The sequence below is a fragment of the Eupeodes corollae genome, chromosome 3 (assembly GCF_945859685.1).
Source record: "Eupeodes corollae chromosome 3, idEupCoro1.1, whole genome shotgun sequence".
Classification (NCBI taxonomy): Eukaryota; Metazoa; Arthropoda; class Insecta; order Diptera; family Syrphidae; genus Eupeodes; species Eupeodes corollae.
The window spans coordinates 4,723,642-4,744,190 of NC_079149.1; the positions used below are offsets into that span (position 1 = coordinate 4,723,642).

The 20,549-nt window shown below is 31.9% G+C and overlaps 1 protein-coding gene across 2 annotated transcripts in view; it reads right to left on the reverse strand.

The window, feature by feature from the left end:
* Nucleotides 1-20,549, reverse strand: part of LOC129948835 (oxysterol-binding protein-related protein 9) — a 69,465-nt gene that overhangs the window by 18,762 nt on the left and 30,154 nt on the right. For both annotated transcript variants that reach the window (XM_056059921.1, XM_056059922.1), the window contains exons 2-7: nt 20,360-20,488; nt 12,364-12,582; nt 12,230-12,307; nt 9,829-9,979; nt 9,591-9,695; nt 8,040-8,163 (exon numbers count right to left, since the gene is read on the reverse strand). In XM_056059921.1, the coding sequence (XP_055915896.1) occupies nt 8,040-8,163; nt 9,591-9,695; nt 9,829-9,979; nt 12,230-12,307; nt 12,364-12,582; nt 20,360-20,488 (806 nt within the window). The remainder of the gene's footprint in view (nt 1-8,039; nt 8,164-9,590; nt 9,696-9,828; nt 9,980-12,229; nt 12,308-12,363; nt 12,583-20,359; nt 20,489-20,549) is intronic.

Here is a 20,549-nt window from a genome sequence, read left to right on the forward strand (position 1 = left end):
GTAAGGCATAGCTTACCAACATCGCTGCCAAGCTACAGATCTAGTAGGGAACTAGACTCTTTGGTAAAGATGTTAGCAGTGAAGCAGTTAACGGATTTAGAGCTACCAACTAGCTACATATTTTGATTGAATAGTGCTTACATAAATGTGGATAATATAGAGAAAAACAGCAAACGTTGCAGCAATGTTTAAGCGATGGTAAAGTTTCTATTAAAATATAGAATAATTAGAAAATATAAATTTCAAATATAAAAACCTATTCTATTAAATAAAGATACAAAAAACAATGTTTTAACCAATATTTTAAAGCATTTGTAATTTGAATTTAAAATAAAATAAAACTAAGATGGCATCTGGCAGACTATTTTAAACCAAGGCTACATTTTATTCATTACGTTTATGAATTGTAAATTGAATTGAAACAAAATAAATTATTCTATTCTATTAAAAACACAGACTGTTTTACGAAATATTAGAATATTTTAGTTTAATTTTTGTATGAACTATAAGTGATATAAGCTAGCTGAGAAAGTTACAACTTAACTATGGTACACTGGTCGTATACGCACTTTTCATAATTGGTTTAAGATAAATATTTGCAATGTTATTAAAAGTGTTAGTGGAAATAATGCATCAAATGAAAAATGGAGCTATATATTCAATAAAAATATTGAATGTGTGCGAGAATTTAAATACCTTGGCATTACTGTTACAAATAATTTAAATATGGATAAAAACTTGAAGGAGAAATTGGTTAAGGCGAAAACTGCTATTAATATGACAATAATATAATAGTTAATAAAAATACAATTCAGTTAAGAAACTCCTGACGCACTTTATAAAAAAAAAATTTCATTTGCCGAAAAATACGCTGAACTACGTAATAATGTTGGAAACGGGTCTCTCTCTTTTGTTTATAAAAACATTAAAGTTGCAAGCAGACTTCTTGCTTAACGTTTTTAAAATTAATGATTCACGGGTCGTGAAAAAAAATGGCCATAAAAGCCATACAAGATCAAAACAATTGGTATCGTGAGTGCCAAGATCTTGCTGCGGAATGTCAAATTAATTTTTATTTACTCATCGAGAATTTAACAACCGCTAAAAACATCTTGTATGAAGTCATTTTAAAAGTTAATGAGAAATGTAGAGCTGAATATATTTCTGATATGTCTAATTTCTTATTTAGAACAACTTACAGCAGATTAGATCATAACCTTGCAAAAAACAACTATTTTAAGGATTCCAATAATGTGCGTGTGATTTCTATGATGGTCAGACTACGTAGTGAACTAATAAAATTTCATTCCACAGACCTGATTAACCCATAGAGTGTAAAATGTGCCACCTATCAGAAAGAGAGGATACTGTTCACTTCTTGGGAAAATGCCTCATTCTCAGAGAAATCAGAAGGAATGTATTTAGAAAAGACTTTCTATCGGAAGATCAAGTGATAAGTTTATTGAATGAAATGAATGTTGTCAATCTTTACGAATTTTGCAAAAGTGCACTTGGATATAAAAGTGCTATAATAAACGCACATTTCTGATTGTGTTTCTATTCACTGTTTTTTGAATTATTTGTTCTATTATGAACTGTTTATAGTTAAAAAATTATAAATAAGTACCTTTTTTAATATTGAACAGTAATTATATTGAAGGCTTTTTACATTCATTGTGTTTTGTTGTCAATCTGTCAGACGGCAATTGCCATGCTATAATGATTTTTGTAAACATTTAAATTCAATAAAATCTGTATCTATCTATTGGTATTATGCTGCTACTGACGGTTAATTTATATTGTTTTCTTACATGTAACCAAATTTGTTTAAGCTGGCAGAACTTAATACTTACAACTAGACTTGAATTTTTGAAAATATCCTGATAGAAAACACATTCTTTTTCGATATACATATGTACATATATTTGGCGTATTAAGTATAGTTAACTTCTTATCAATAATTTTTACGATTTTTTAAGAAGAATTTTCAATTCCTACTTGGCGAATCATCAATTGTTAATTTAAAGCTAATAGAAATGTCCGACCGTAGATTCTGAAAAAATTTGACTTCGTCGCAAAATTGCTACACAAGCTCTGTTTTGAAAACAAAAATCGCTTAACAATCTCGATTGATTTTGTATTGTTTCTGAAAAAAAAAATAATTTTAAAAAACTATTTTTTCGGCCTCTGGAGTGGTTGAAGGTAAGTTAAGTTGTTTATTGGATTTAAAATTGAAACTCTCAACCTTTTTGGTTGCCAAGGTAAATGTTGTACGAGTATATTCTTCAGATAATAACAAGAGCCTTAATATTTATACAATAGGTGTTTATGTACATATCTAGGAAAATGACGCAACTGCTTTTTCATATGAAAGCAAAAAAGAATTTACTTTTCAACTTAAATGTTTTCAAAGTAAAATGTAAGTCTACTTTCAACTTATTTTCCCTGTTCTGGGTGCACTTTATTTAAATCTTTTTTTCAACAACTTTGCTTAACATACCGTGTAATTCTCTGTGTAAGACTACATTGCGTAAAGTAAGTACACGAGCGCTATTATTTACAATTCAAAATTATAAATGCCTCAATTTTTCGCTTATTAAAGCCAACTTCTCGTACTAGCAGCGTATTATTAATTTATGAACGTATAATTAAAAACATAAACAACCCCCCAAACCTTAATAAATTTCGTCTGGCAGTCCAATAAATAAAATGAAGGATACTCCTCTTCTTTTGTTTTTTCTTTCAATGCTTTCAATTAAAACTAATCGTCTGAATCATATCAAAAATGTTCTGTTCTTTTATCTTAATTGAAGGTTGCAAGAGGAGGATAAAATCAATATGAGAAAGATAATCTTCACCTCCTACACCCCCACATCCACATCAACACTTCCTTCCTGTTTTCTTTTTCTTTGTAATACCGATTTTGTTTTAATAAATTAATTACTTCAATCAAAACTTTCTGTTGTTTTTTCTTTTTTAATTTCAAAATTAAATTCAAATGGAAAATGAAAAGTTCAAAGCCCCAAATGTGTACAAACAGAAGCAGATTCACTCAAATTAGAATTCTCAATTAAAACAAAAAAGTAATCGGGTTAACATAATTTAATTCAAAGTCATGTGCTATGCAAGGCGTATGATGTGAGAGCCCCTCTGTCTGGCTCTATGCTCACTTTGATTATTTACTTTTTCTTTTTGTTTATCAAAAATTCTGAATATATGAATTTAATTACAGACTCACTCACTCACTCACTTACAAGTTGTGTGGTTAAATTTAAAACAACGTAACCACTGTAGGCTTCTATTAATAGATTTTCAGGAAGTCAAGACGGTCGGTGGCGTCGTCTTCGGTGGTGGTGGTGGACAGATATAAAGTTTTGTTAATGAAATAGAAAACTAGGTGAATTTGAACTTCAGAACACCCCAAAAACTATCGAACCATATAAGGGTTGAGAGTGATAGAGTGACGAGGAGTGTTTTATGGGAAAACATAATTTGTCTTCATTAAGTTCAAAAGGAACCCATCCTCGAGTTCTCGCATCCTCAACAATCCATTAGCACCATGTAAGTTAAGTTACATCAACATGACACATAGGAATAAGGGAACAGGATATTCAATTCCTTGATAAAACTTGACAAGAGTTAACTTAATTTTTATGTTGTCAAGATTTATGGTTAGACGTCAAATTGTGTACATTTCAGAGAATTACCAGAACCAGCTACAAGAAGAAAAAAAAAGGAAACACCACTTGTAAAGAGAAATAGAAAAAGGTAAGTGATATAAAATGAGGAGCAGGCGCACTGATAGTTAAGAGCTCTGGGAATATGAAAGTACATGAAATCTAAGCGAAACCATGGTATTAATAGAATAAGGCTTTAAAAAGTATGAAAAGGTGTTTTTTTAAGCAAATAAAAAAGTAGCACAAAATAATAAAAAACTATTTAATATTAATTAAAACTGATACTTAGTTTATCAAGGCTCTTCTCAAAGTCAAAGATGAAGAGTTAGAACAATAGGTCAATTAATTTTATTTTTTCTTGTGCCCCCTTCAAAACAAAATTCTGATTAGATAAATGATATCTGTACAACGAATTCCATGTTTTAAAAATATCTCTACGCATTTGTTGATACTTTTATTTTAAACTTAATTCAATCACTGTTGTCCTTGTTAAAAAATAAATAAGCTATTTAAGACCTTAAGGTGTACAACATCATAGGATGCTTTTTAGGTTGCCTTATAATATTTTGTATGGTTCTTTTCTATGATTTTTGATTTTGAAATCAGAATTCTTCTTTGGACAGAGCAACGCTTCCAAATGGTGGAAAAATTAAACCTGTTCGCGATGCTCAGAACACTATTCATTTATTTTACAGTGTTCAAGATAAAGCTCATTTTTTCAAAAATTAATCAGCAAAATATCGACAACATTTGGTTCAAATAAGACGGCACAACTTGTCATACTTAACGTTTTTCGATTACTTTTAATTGGGATTTGTAAAGTCGTTTGTTTATGCCGACAAACCAGCAACTCTTGAAGCATTTTAATCCATTATTCGAGCCACCATAAAATGCTAGATTTATTTGAAAAAGTTGTACAAAATTTGACTGACGGACAAATGCCGGTAATAATATTTAAATTAAATTAACGAACTTGCTTCCATATACGAAGAATTTTTTTAAAAAAGCACCGTTATTTTAAGATTTAAAAATATACCTGCAGAATAAGTTTGTCTTTAAAAATGATTATCTCATACAAAAATATTTTCTTTTATGTATATTGAAAGAAGCCAAGTAAAGAAAAAAAATTAAAAAAATTTTCATTATATCTGGTCGTTTTTGAGAAAATTAGAATTTTCGATTTTTGACCAAATTATTTGTATTAAAAACGCCTAACGTTAATCTGCTTTAAACCTCAATTTTCAAGTTTCAACTGAATCGATCTAATGGTGCAGGCTGTAGGAGTCAGGACAGATAGACGAACGGAATCGTCAGAACCACTCCTTCGACTTCTTCAATATCGTAATGTCAGATTTCATTAAAATATCGAATTTAAATGTTTACAAGTGCAAACTTTGCCGTATAGTTTCTATATACATATACATTCCGCTTCAACTTAATACGCACAAACATTTAAAAAATACTTTATTAAATTTTTCCATCTGTTGAGGCCAACTACTCCTTTAAGATGTTAAGAAACATATCCTCACCAACTTTTAAAGTGCATCAGAAGTAAAGTAGAAGTTGTTTAAGAGTCAACTGAATAGGTACAACAGCAATTTAATCGATGTTTATGAGCGTTTTCAAGTACTGGATAGAAAATCAACACCTTTAGAGATTTCCGTGAAATTATATTTCTGATCTAAAATTATACAACCAACGGCTAGATTTATATGCATTAGCAGTGTTTTAAAAGGTTAAATTGACTTGCTTAGACACCAAGCCCTTCCCTTTATTCTTATTTAAAAAATGGAGTTTCGTACAAAAAAAACATAAAGGGAGCAAAAAAAAAAAACTGTACAAACAGCAGTTTAAAGTCGAGAAATTTTTTGATATGCATCAGAAATTTGCCTAAACCCAATTCACTCTACAGTTTTAAAAGCTATTAAATTTCGGGCCACCTTGAAAGAATTGAATATAACACAAAACCGCTACTTGAAGGAAACCGGAAAGCTATGCGAATAGAGTTTTTCAAAAATAAAATAAGCTAAAAAAAGAATGATACTACGTGATTTTGTTTTAAAACTAAAAACTATTTAATTTCGATGGGCCTCTTCGTCAGCCTTTTATTTTCACGATTTGAAAAATATAATGGTTTTTAAAGCTTCATAGCAAAGCATAGCCGTGTAGGTTGCGTTGTGATATGAAGAGATGTTAGTTAGCATTTTATTGAAATTAAAGTCTTTACATCAAAAATTACTGTAGCTGAGTAAAATGGAATCTTGAACAGAAATTTTAATAAGTATCCCAACATTTGTTTACCCATAAACTTGGCCTACCAACATGATAAGGCATGATACTCACTCAGTGCGAATAATATGAGCTTGGACAGAGGAGCAAAATTTGCACTTCCTTCAATGACTGCCTCATCTCTCATCTCATCCGAATATTGTTAAATATGCTTAAGGATGCTTATTACCTACAGTAATGTGGGTGATCCTCAGTTTAAAGGCAAAGAATCCTTTATTTCTGCAACTAAGCTAGCACGGAGCGAAATTTTGTTGAAATATATTAAAATGAAAAAAAGAAATTATCAAAAGTTAAGGTGGAAGCAATAAAAACTGGTTTATGTCCAATGCAATAACGATTTTAATATTTGTACCAATTCAGTTGATCCTCAAGCTATTATACAAAAATCCGATACACGTATGCCTAAGCAATGATTAAACACGAAAAAAGTCGAATGATATGAAAGTTTTCTTTTCTACCATTTAGATAGAAATCGCTCATAACTTATTAACCAAATATTCAAAGATGTCGTGATTACTTAAATTCTACTCTGAGCAAAATCTATCAAAAATCCACACTGGAACGAGCCATTTGGTTCCGGATCCACACCGAATGCAATTGCTCGATTGATTTTAAGATGATTTTATGATATCTTCATTCAATTGTGTTGGACAATCAATAATTCGAAATGAGTCGTAATAATTTAATCACTAAAACCCAAGTAATAATCACAAGGTTGTACTATAAATTCTTTTAAATAGACAAGGTACACAACAATTAACACGTTAACCTTTTAATAAACGTGCAGTGGTCAAAGGTTATCTAAAACATATGGTTTTAATATTGGCTAGACATATTGTACTTTAGTATGACAATTCGCGAGAATTTTTCTATAAATTGCCATCATTAGCCGCTTTTGAATTCATGCTTAGGTACAAACAAGAAAATATTAGGAAAACATTTTAACATTCGAAACATTTTTAAACGATATCAGCGAAGTGGTGTTCATGGTTTTTATGTTGAAACATCAAAGCTGCAATTTGAAAAAGTATTGATGTTATTAAACTATGTATAATAGTGCGTCTTCTTATCAAAAAAAATTCCATACAGCTTCTAGACTTAAGTATCGATTTAAATTTTGCTCCAATATTTTATTTTAAATGCACATCCTTTTGATTTGTAATTTTAGCAAAAGTATTCAATATTCAATAAACTTCGTCAGAAATAAAATGTAACTCAACCATGTAACATAACATGAGTGTGTTAAATTATTTTATGATTCGATATAATAATAACCACTTCAACCAAAACTAAATCCTTACATGTTTCATAAAACGAAGAGCATGTACGATTAGACCATTTGAGAATGTTTATTTTCCACCCGAACATAACATTTATTGCAACACGTAATCTAAATCATTTAAAATCCAACCGTAAACCAATAACCACAATTAAATAAAAATAACCCTACAGTGGGAAAATACGATTACTTACTACAATGGTAACAAATCAGATGATATCTCTGATGGATTATTAATTAAATTTATTCTTAATTGTAAATTTTTAAGTAAATTCATTGCACAAACCGAGAGGAGAAGTTTAAAAACGCAATTATTAAAACACTATGACTATAACTATTTCCCGCGTAAAAAAAAAAAACAAAAATACTTAAATCACGCTACGAAAAGCTTACGAATAAAGATCGTTCTATCTTTATTTTCATGTTTATTTCGAGTTGTTTTTGAATGGTGTAGCAAGAAAACATTATAACACAGCTGTTTTGATTTTTTATGACTAAACTAGTAGTCATAAATGAATTCTAATTTAAGATAAAGATAGAAAAAAGAATTAAAACAACGCCACCGGCATGCAGATGTAGAGTTAAAATATTTCTCAAGGCACACAAAAAACATGATTGAATTTATCGAAAGAAAAGTGCATCGTACGTTAAGTATGGACCAAAAATAGCCACAGCACTCGTCGTCGCGTCGTCTTCGAGTGGACTCACGCGATAACTTTTGGCACAAAATATTATTACATTAAAGATTAAATTTTTGTAGAATATGTTATTTTGTTATTTTTACGGATACTCACCAGCTCATGGGAGAATTGCCTTGACTTGTAAAGGGATCGTCATTGGCATCATAGAAATCATCTTCACCTTCAGAACTTGAATATGATGTTTCTGGTACTGCAAGTGTTAGAATTTTACTGTTCACTGAAAAATATGAAAATTAAAGGCATTAATATGAGAGAATAAAATTAAGTATAAGTTTAAGAACAATTATAAAATGAGCACCACCAACAAATATCTATACTTTTGTTCTTATCAAAAACCTAATGAATTTATAAACGTTATCAAAATTGTGTGAACAAAACTGTAACTTTCTTCTTTAAATGGTTATTAAGAGTTTGAATTTTAACAGACAAACCAAATTAATAATTTTCTTATATTGAAGACGTTTAAGTCCACTGCCTAAGAAAACTAAATAAGACATGATGGTCTGCCGAGGGTCTTAACCTACAACTTAGCTACAATATTGTTTTTACCTTTTTTAGAGACATTGGGCCTTACCATAGCTCCCATCTGATCAAATTCGTATTACGAATGGCAAAAAATAGTCGTAGCTTATAACTAAACAAACAACATTTGTTCAAAAATTTGGAGTCTATATTATAGTTAAGAGTGAAGCTTGTTGTATTTGGAATTTCTATGACGAATCGTCTAAAAAAATGGTTGTGAGATTGTCTCTAACATACACCGAAATTCTTTAGATCCTTGTTATCCCAAATTTTAAGGAGATCCAACTACTATCATTGCACTTAGAAGAAAAACTCATAATGCATAATGTAGCATCTTTATGAGCCAACAATATGCTTAAGTGTGACTTAGTCTATCCTAGACAGTCACTTCATCTTAGTAAGTTGTTTTTATAGCACAAAGAAAAAAAACAAAGAAAAATAAATTAGGTGGCACAACAGTTCGTAGAGAACCAGGGCCTATTGACTTACAACTCTCAACCATTCCTGTGTGCGAGTAATTGCAGAAATGGAGGGGTCCTACAGTTTAAATGCCAAATCCAAACGGCTAATTTGAGAAAGCACTTTTTCATAACATAAATTACTCTTGGAGAATTTGTCAATTCCTCGCAAGAGGCAATACCCGTCAAAAAAACTTTAGGTGGCACAGGCAGGGACCGATCCCAGGACCTCTCGCATGACAGTCCAACACACTAACCACCATGCCTCGGGTACTACTACATTTAAACAAAGCCTAGTCTTAAAATCATTTTGTATTGTGTAAAAATTAATTTTGTACTTTAATTTAATTTTAAGAATTTAATATTATACTAATATTAAATTGAGCTCAAAATAAGGAATATTCTATTTTCTTGCTTCGGCAACCGCTTGTGAAATAAGCTTTATATGTTCGATAAGAACTAACAAACTTTATCAACATTTGGAGGTCTTGTTTTTGAACTCAGCGAAAATACCGTAAGATAATTCCAAATGATATCATTATACAAAATATTTTCATTTCATACTAAAACAATTGCAATTCCAAAGACTATTTAAGTCCTTTAAATTTTTAAATAAGATAAAACATCCAACCACCTAACAAACATACACTTTTGAAATACTTACCATCTGAAATTGAGGATCGAGTCTTCAAGCGATTCGCTTCATTGCATTCAGAGCCAAATTCTATGCCAGATTGAATAGAACCACTTCCCACTGGTGGCAGAATCCCTATGAGAATAATTAAATTGGATTAGAAACGCATAGTTTTACATATGAGTATACCGTTAGAGAGACACAATAACACATACGATAGACTTTTAGAAAATAGTTTGTGTCATGTGCTCCTGTACTTTATACTTACCATCCTCATAGTCATCATCGTTGATACTTTCTGTCTTTGTACTGTTATTGCTGCTAGTCACCGGACCGTTGTAGATACCGTTAATTGGGTGTGCCATATTTTTGGCAATTTGCAATGTGACTATTGAGTGTTTGATATGGTCGAGCATTTCCTAAAAAATAAAAATTGAAATATGAATCGAGTTCAAGTACGTGTAGGTAGCTTAAATGGTTTTTGTGAATGAAACTCAAGAAGATTTTGGGTAGAAAGTGGAGTTATGAAATTAAATTAAAATGGGACTTAAATGCAGAAGTTGTAGGAATGAAAGTAAGATGATAAGAATCTAATTTAATACGTTTTGAGGGTAGAAAATAAAGGCTCTTCAGAATAATATTTAAGAAGTGCTTTTAAATATTGTTTGAGTAAAAAACTTGAGTCCCTAATCCTGCGTATAAATCCTTTCATCAATACTATAAATTGTGTGATTCGTAAATCGCCAAGGGAATTGTGACAAAATATAAATAATTCTGCTATTGAAGACGTGTATAGGGTTCAGACAGGATGTGCAAGTATCTGAAGTTAATCTGCAAGGCAATATTTTCAACAGCTTGGTTATGCGAACCATATCGACATTTTCGGTCGCTCTCAGCGAGCTATACAAAAATATTAACAGCTATGGTGACAAAATCCGAGGTTCTAGGAGTAAACCTAGGACAAAACGCACTGTCGAAAGAGAAAGATCACGATACATACAACTCTAATTTAAACAGTCGTACTTTACGGAAAAATTAATTGATACTGGGCACTTTCAATAGAAAAATTCCTCGGAGTATATTTGGTCTTATATAAGAGAGCGGAATTAGTAGAATATTCAGTTGTGAATTATACGACCTTTACTAAACGACAACACTGTCTTGATCACATAGATGGAATATCGCAATATCTCAGGTAGAGAAACTTTATGAATCGGGACCACTGAAGTAAGTATAAGTTCGAAGCTAGACGTACCTTTCATGTTTAAGGTGCTACATTAGCTTAAAATTAATAAATTTTTGAAAATATAATATTAAGAAGATCATGTAGTACGGTTAAAAACTTTTAGAATTAATGTGCTGGGTACGTAAAGCCCAAAGTTTAATTTCAGTGTGGCCCTTTAATCAGAAAAAACAACTATGATCAGAATAAACAAAAATAATTATACTAGCAATGACATCTCTTTGAATCTTTGATGGTTCGAAGAATTGTTTCCCAAGCGGCTCAATATCAAAGACCTAAGGACTGAAGCACCATTTCTGTTGTGTGCACTTAAGAAGACGGTTTTTTGATTTAAGATGCTTGTGAAACAAAAAAAAAGAAATTTATAAAATATTAACAACAAATTTTAAACTGATCTGTAAAACAAGACTTAAGAAGTCCGAAGTATAAGGCTAAACATTAAAGATTCATTTACCTACTTATTTGTTTTTTAAATCAATTAAAGGTAAGGAGAATAACGCCGACCTTTGAGCAAGACATTTTTAAAATAAAACTGAACGAAACTGACTGAAATGGACTTTATCTCAATTCGATGAACACAGAAAAATAAAACAAGTGTTCTTGATAAGAGATAGATTAAATTGAAAGAAAATAAAAAATGAGTAGAACCATGGAAAAAGAGATTCCCACACCAAAAGCTAAATATTTTTCTTTATAAGCCTTTTGTCAATATAAATAAAATCCTTATGAGACAAGTTCATGCAATGTTAACCAGTTGATTTATTATTTATTAAGGTTTTGTGTTCTTGACATTGTGTATTCTATTGAAGAGAGGTGATGATCTTTATTTGGTTCGTTCGGGTGACCTACATTCAGTCTTTCTTATTTGCTCTCATTTTTGCAATTTCAAAGCCTACAACATTTAAATATGAATTCTTTTTTTAAAAAAGCAAAATCCTTTTTTTTATTACTGCAGTTACTGAGAAAAGTTCCAAGGACAAAATCTATGAATTTATAGAGGTAACATATTTATATACATATATTTTTATAAATATATTTAGTAACCTGATGCCAGCCACAGAATTGAACATGAACTTTTAGAGAAACAAGAACTACAAAGATTGCGTAATGACACTTACTTTCCACAAAATAATCAATAGATTTTGCTCAAGGACACCGCATCGTATGTATCGTACAAGTTTACGAGATATAAATCAATTTCAAAAATATCTCGCACACATCACAATAAGAAGAACGACACCTGTTGATAAAAATCAACGAGATGGTGTGATATATAAAGAGAAAGGTGAGCCAAGGCAGTCTCGAATAACGAGGGACCATGATGAAAAAAATAAAGAATATTGTTCTCGTAGGTCAGTTTTATGATGACGAGAACGAGGACGACGACGACGACGAAGAAAAGAAGCAGACAAAATAAATTGCTTACATTAGCGTTATCCTGCAGCAGCTTGCACTTTGTCTTCTCCTCCAGATCAGTTATATCTGCGATTCGTTTTTCGATTTTCTAGAAGATATTTAATATTATTTTTTTTTAAATTGATTAAAAAAACTTAAACTCACATTTATCTGTTCAATCATCAGTTGCAAGTAGGCATCTGCTTCACTGATACGACGGTCTAATATTTCCAAATGATTAGCTCGTTTACTAAGGTCCTTGTTAGAGTAACCACCCAAGTAGAAAGTGCTTTGAGAGTCCCACATGCGATTACGATTCGCATGACGTCGTATTGTATCCTCGAGACGCCTTACCCACTTTTCACGTTCGTCGCTATGCTGTGCCTGTGATGAAATAAAACATATAAAATCATAAAAATAATATTGTGCAGTACAAAAATATATATATATATGTATCTACATGAGTAAGTAGTAATGTGTTTGTATGTTGTTGCTGTGTTAAGAAGGACTAAAACAAAAACTAGGACGACAGCAAAACAACAGCGAAACTAGCGCAAGAACAGTACGAACAGTTGAAATTCGTAGTAGCTAACATTTATAAGGTGTTTCAGTTAAACTTCGGAAAGGGATGTACCTTTAAAGGTTTTCGGTTGGATGCAATCAGATACAGAAATTTAGGATTACATTGATAAATTGAATAGGTCAGGTAGTGGACGGATCCATTGACTTTGACATCCTACTTAAAGCACTTGGATTACGTGGACGATGTTTGCTTACTCTCTAATAGGATCATCGATCTCCATGAAGATCAAATGACAACAAGTGTGGAGAGAGAGCAGTAGTTGTGGGGCTGAAAATTAATTCCGGCAAAATAAAAATGATCAGCCTCGGAACCCGACTATCCTCTCAAATAAATATTTCCTCACAACCGGTGGAAAAAAGTGGAGAGGTTTCAATACCTTGGAAGTATCATCTTCATCGAAGGCGGAACTTAACGTCATCTGCCGCATCGGCAAAGCAAAAGCGGCGTTCGGTATGTTGTCGAAAATTTTGAGGAATAACTCTTTCTGCTTAAGAACTAAGCTACAACTGTTTGGCACAAATGTCGAATCTGTGCTTTTTTATGGGTGCAGCACTTGGAAGGTTACTTCAGCCATTACAAGAAAGCTGCAAACCTTCGTGAATAGATGTCTTCGTAACATCCTAAGGATTTTCTGGCCAAATCGTATATCAAATGAGATCCTTAATAGAAGGATAGGCCAGGAACCTATAGAATCTATAATACGAAGACGTAAGTGGCAATGGACTGGACATACGCTTCTTAAAGGTAACGACTGCATTGCAGGCCAAGCAATGCAGTGGAATCCTGTCACACAAGAAGGAAGAAGAGCTGAATGACCAAGAAGCACATGGCACAAGACAGTCGTGGCGGAATCAGCATCACTAGGAAACCTAGCAAGATATGGCCAGTCGCCGTAAATCGAAGGCTGCGGTCGGGATGATGTCTAATGTTGGAAGAATGACTCTCTCAGCTCTAAGTCTGACTTAAGACCTCTTTAACGTCAAATCGGTACTGTTTTACGGATTCGTCGACAATGACATTAATGATAACTAGGGAACTGCAAAGAGATATATTAACAGATGTCTACTAATAAACTAAAGTGTTTTCTAGTTCAATGCTATCTCCAACGAAGAACTGTATAGGAAAACGGTTCAGGATCCCAACGAAACTATTATACTAAGGTGAAAGGAGCATTGGATTGGACACACTCTACGAAACGATTATGAATGCATTCGGGCACGAATAGAAGTGGAATGCACTTACTCAAAAGGGCAGACAAATCGAGAGGACGAGAATCACGTGGAGAAGAACAGTCGAGAAGGAACTGTCGGGATTTGGGAAAGACCTTGAGAAAGCTCGAACTCATCGCCGAAAACCGCACACGATATGGCGCGAACGAGTAGTTGAGGCCGTATGTGACTCACGTACTTTTTAGATCTGAGGACTGAGTAATAAATAAAAAGGCTTAACGGAGTATTCTTGCTCATTTTGAAAAACACCCTGTTTAAATGCCCCAACCTCTTTTATTGGCAAAACTTTTGGAGCCAACACGACGCAGTGAGCTTTAAATACTTTAACTAAAATACCCAAAATGACAATTAGAACATGTTGTTGTTTTAAGTATATAAGATATAAGAGTATTGTTGTGGAGGATAAAAGGACACAACAATTTTGTGCCGGTGGTGCTAGTCCTCGTGCTATTGATATTTGGTTTTTCCTTCTTCGTGGTCTTGGTAGATACTTGTGAGACAGAAAAAACAAGTATGTAGTATGTAGGTGACTTGAATTAGTAGTCTCTTTCATTTTCCTTTTTTTGAATTTTTGTGAATATTGACTTTACTTTTTGTGGAGTGCGGGGTTTTGTGGGATGAAAAGGTAACTGTTATATGTGAGAAAGGCTTTCTCTTTTGTCTTGCGACATTTGTTGCCAAAAAGTTTAAGGGAAAAACCAAACAAAAAAAAGTTGCATTATAGGCAGATAAAGAGGAAGAAATCTATGAGTATAAATCAGATTGCCGTTTTGAAGATATAAATAGAACAAAGTTGATATTTGGCAATAGACTGGTAGTCAATAATTGTGGAAATAAATTCAAGGAGATTTATATTGTGGGAAGTTCAATGAATTTATATTTATGTATGTATGCAAAAAAATGCTATTTCAAGGAACTAAATATACTGGAAAGTGAAAGTGGTTTTGGTTTTTGTTTTAAGATTATGACGAAAGGAGGAGCACGTGTGCATTTCTTAAACGGTCTACGAAGGTACATGGAAGCAATTGATTTTTTAATTGTTTTAAATTGTTTTTAATGTTGCTGCTGAGTTCTTACTTCCGCTTACAGTGAATTTAATTATTTCACTTAACCCTAAGGCTATTTCCATAATTTCTTTGAAATTTTTGAGTAAAAAAATGTTTCTAATAGAAGATTTAAAATTCATCATTCTTCGAAAATGATTGTATTTGTTGTTGTGCTTTTGAATAGTTTGACTGAAAATTGGAATAAAATGAATATTCAATTAACATCATTCATACATATCTGCATTTTGGAATACAATTGAAGGAAGAGTCGTTATTTTTATTTGTTTCAAAGACAAAGAAGGGAAAAGGGATTTTACACTCCGTAAGTGCAAATAAATTGGATAATAGGTTTTTGTTTTATCTTCTGGCGTTGACATTCAAAAAAAGATTTATTCATTTAAATCTTTTGTCTTGCAAAAAAGAAATAAGAAAGTGGTACTTCAAAAACTCAATTCATATGCATTTTGAAGTTTGATTAGGGAAACAATCAATAAGGGTTCGTAGAGTATGTATGTTGGTATGTAGTAAAATGTGTCTTTTATTCTGTTTAAAAACTTAATTGGTTTGAGATTGAAGATAAAATAAAAATATTATAAGAGAAAGAGAAAAATCGTGAGAAAGATTAAACTAACATTTTGTTAAGAAGAATTCAGAGAATTTTGAAGAATACAATATTGTTTGGCTACTTAGAAGCAATGGTGTTGAAAATTTTCAAAAGAAAAACTTGTAAATATAACATCAGGATTTTGAGATACTGAAACTTTCTGAAATTCGAAAAAATCTATATACGACCTTTTGAGACTGCGTATTTTCACTTTTCACATAATTTAAGAGGCCAAGAAAAAAACAAACATTCTTGAGAAATTTGCAACAATCTGTAACTTGAAGAAAATAGTGGTACAACAAATAAACAAACATTGTAGCCAAGTGTCTAATTTTGGGATATGACCCTGAAATTTCTTTATAGTGCTCTCAAGTAAACCAAGAATATTTTAATTTGCGACATATAAAAACTATATTTGTATTTGTATTAATTTATTAAATACATATGCATACATATGCACAAAAGAATGTTGAACAATATCACAGGTAAGTCATTGATGAACATAGAGAACAACAGAGGTCCAAGAACTGAACCCTGAGGAACTCCGCTGCTCATATTATTGGGACTAGGTGTTCCGATGTCAGTTTTTATTGATTGACTTGAACGAATTGAATGGCCGTCCTTGAAAAATTGAATTTATTGCTTAACTTGGACAAAAGGATATAGTGGTCTATGCTATCAAACAGGTAGAACTATTACACTTTTCCATTGCTCTGGGATCTCACTATTATATATTGATACAATCATTATGTGTAGCAGTGGTGCTATAATGATAGGTAAAATTAATTTAATAAACTTTGAAGGGTTGTTATCCGAGCCTGCAGCATTAAAGTGAATCGACCTGATACCAGTAATTAATTCACGAGACTCGACACAATTAAATTCGAAAGCATTGTCATTTTCACTGACAAATACCGACTTTTGCACCTGGGGGTCTAAGGAGCATTTAGATGAGTTTTTGTCCCTAGTTATACCAATTTCCTTTAGGTTTCTTCAAAGCTCCTTGGAATTTAAAGAGAGATTAAGCTTTTGAGAAAACTACGATCTTTTACTAAACGAATTAGACATGTAACTCTGTTGCGAGAGAAAATATATTGGTTCTTATTATACGATGAAGGGTTTCTTTTATATCTCCTGTAAAACTGATTGTATAAATCAGTCAGTAAATTATTAAAAAGCGAAACCTTAGTTGAAATATTTCCGAAGGAGTATATTAAGTTTAATAGATATACGTTCGTAATGCAAATAAGGCTCTTATCAAAATTTTATCTAATGGAAACTCTGCCAGATCTTGTAAACACAGAATACAAGCTTTTTTTCTTTCGAAGATCATTTGCCTATTAAAAATTCCGCCGAGATTTTCGTTTTTTTTTTTTTTTTTCTATGGGAATTCCGTGTAGAACGATACCACCAGCAATTAATTTTAGCGATAAAGAATCGATTTGTGATTTAGGTTGAGTGTTATCAATCATCAAGAATTTGTTTTCTTACAGTGGATAGTTCGTCGTGCAGAGTGTCAATTTTAAGGTTAAGATTTTCAAAGCTATCGAGCTTTCATTCACAATTTAAAATAAGTTGATTTATAGAGCGATATATCTCAATAAAGTCTTTTTCTAGTATTTTCAATTGCAAATTAAAGTTGTTTTCAATTTCAATTTTAAATCTTTCAATTAAAACAATATTTGTGTATTGCTTTCGAAAAGTATCCCCCATAGAACCGTTATTTTGTTTTTAAGTTATCTCAACAACCGATTTTAATAATTTTTGTCTGCATGAGCTCTATAAGCAGAAGAGGCGAGAGGAACACCGACTTCTCAGAAGGAAAAAGAGAGAGCATGAGAAGCGTGTAGTCAATGATATTGAGAGTTTAACAGCAGGTATGAAGTTCGAAAGTTTTATGAACAGGTGAAACGAAATTCACAAGTACATAAACCTAGAACCAAAGGCTGCATAGACGAAAGTGGAAACATCATAGTGGAACCGCAGTCAATGCTGAGGATATGGAAGGATTACTTCTGCAGACTGTATAACTGCGACGACGAACCGAGTTCCGCTGTTAGGTAGGATGATCCATTCAACATAGACGACGAAAGGCAACAACCCCGTCCTCCTTACTTAGACGACGTAAAGATTAAAATATCTAAGCTAAAGTCTAATAAAGTCCCTGGAGCGGATGGCTTGAATGCCAAGCTCTTTAAAGCAGCTGGAGATAAGTTGGTTAGGAGCATGCAACAACTTACCTATAAGATATGGTCGATATTGTTTGCCCGATCCTAAAAAAAGGAGACCCTTAAACTGCACCAAATATAGAGGAATCAGTCTACTTAACATCGCCTACAAAATCTTCACTGATAGGTCCTTATCAGTGTGATTTTAGACCAGGAAGGTCTACAGTCGATCAAATATTCACATTACGGCAGATCCTGGAAAAACCCAAGAACACTAAAACGACACTCACCATCTTTTCATCGATTTCAAGGCAATGCTCCGGCCCGGAAAGTCTTCGAATCCGCACCCACAGTACAGCGCAGTAAAGGAAGACCGCGGATCAGGTGGCGCGCACAAGTGGAAGGTGACCTCACCCAACTTGGAGCGCGAAACTGGAGACATCTAGCTGGGGACCGAGCTAGATGGAGAAGTTTTTTGGGTATGGCTCTAGTTCACACAGGACTTTAGCGCCATCTTAAGTAATTAAGTAAGTTCTGCACAAACTCTTATACTGGATTAATAATAATTCGATATCTCATACACAGGTCAACATTTTTTACGAAAATTAATAGAACGTATATTAAAAAGTTCTAAGAAAATGCACACTAAAAATATTTTTAAAAAATGTTATAGTAAAAACTATTCTAACGTTTTCGAAAAAAAAATAATTACTAAATCGAGATTTTTTTGATTAATTAAATGGCACTAAGATTTTTGAAGAAAAACTTTCTTTGTTAGTTAATTTTTAAATAAACGTTCTATTTGTCTTTTGGATACAGCAGCCAATTCGAGCGATAAAGTCGTGGCCTTTATTTGATTTAATTTTTGTAGTTTCACCTTTCATTTAGAATTGTTATAACCTTATTACAATCATTTCAAGCTGAAATATTGATGGTTTCTTGAACTATTTAAAATTCAAGGTTGGTTTCAAAAACTAGAACAAAGTCTCTACCAGCATTGGACTGGAACCCGAAAAAGTAACCAAATAGGAAAAACCACTAGCATATACCTAAAATAGAAGTTTGAATTCGGAACCAGAGCAAAATAAGTCTTCAACGTCACTTAATTTTGTTGACCATGGTAATTTACGAAAAATGAGAATGAGAATCAACGAATAAAAAAATAAGAATCAATTTCCCTATGTCAATTTTGACACAATGTCAATAGTCAATTAATTGTGCTAAAAAATCCATATTCACACAGAGGTCCTTTTTAGTTATATGGAATTAATTTCTCCATAATTATTTTAAAATTGTATTCTCTTTAAATTCCACATTAAAACACACAAGAAACAAATTATCAAGTTAATTTAGAATAACAAAAATGTCATCACTTAAGTTTTGTTTTATATTTAATAAATTTATCAAACTTATTTGATTTACCTTTGTTCTATCTTCTTTAATTAATTTATCCACAAATGATTTGCTAAAGCAAATTTAAATGTTTTATAATTCTAAATGAATAATTTAAATTTGATGTTAACTATGCACGAAACGGCAGACGAATAAATACAAAATGTTTTTTGTATTTTGTCACAAATGAGACATTATACATTGGGGTGTCCCACCTGGAACTAAACTTTACTGCATTTTTATGGCTTTGTTGTCTTGAAGAAGAATTGAATAAAATTGATGGGCGCGCGCGTTCAGTGGCACAAAATAAAAAGGAAAAGGAAGGAGGAACATAAAATAATGAAAAAAGAGAACAGAAAACAATTCGTTTATGTTCTTAGCCTCGAAATGACAACTTCCTGACCATGATGTTTGTAGTGATTTGTTTGAAAATATAAATGTTTCATATTTTTGTATTTTATTAAATTAAAACAAAACTACTATTTTAATTGAAGAAAAATTACCAAGCTGCATTTGGGACACAGATTTAATGGTGTGATTCGAAATTTCTTTAAAAATTCTATTGTTAAGTTTTGAATTCGTAAACAATAATTGAATTCAATAAAAATACACTACACATGGTTTTTATTGAGTTAACAACAGTGGTTTCAAAAAGTTTGCATCTGTTTAGTTTTAATTAATTCATAAACTATGCAAATTCAAAATACATACTTAAGCTAAGTGTATTCTGTTAAAACGACAAATTTGAACGATTTTTTTTTTAAATATATGTGAGACGCAAAATGTTATAATGTTTAAAAAAACACACATTTAAGAAACATTGAATGGCGATAGGATTTAAGGGATATTTTGGTCTTGCGGGATCGGAGCCTTAAATCCCATTCTCATAAATAAAATCAAACGTGAAGACTTGGGATATTCAAGTCTGAACGTCATAAATTTACATTTATATATTCGAATACTGCAAAAGACAAAACATTAATTCCTTTGAATACGAACTCTATAATATTATAAATTCAAAAAACAGTAAACAACATTTTTAGAATAATTTCAATATCAACCTAGACTGCAAATACTTTTAGGTTTTTGCAGTGATACTGTTTTAATTTTACTTTGTGATTTCAAACTTAGATTCTTACCTGAAAATGAAATGTCTTATGATCCACAGTAATGGTAAAGGTATTATCCTCCTGATCATCAATTCCAATAACAGCATCTTTAAGTCGGACACAACCGCGTCGTGCTCCTTTCATCATTTTTTCCTTGGACTGAAAAACAAAAATTAAAAATAAAATTATTCCAAATAATAAAAACCAAAAAAAGTTAATG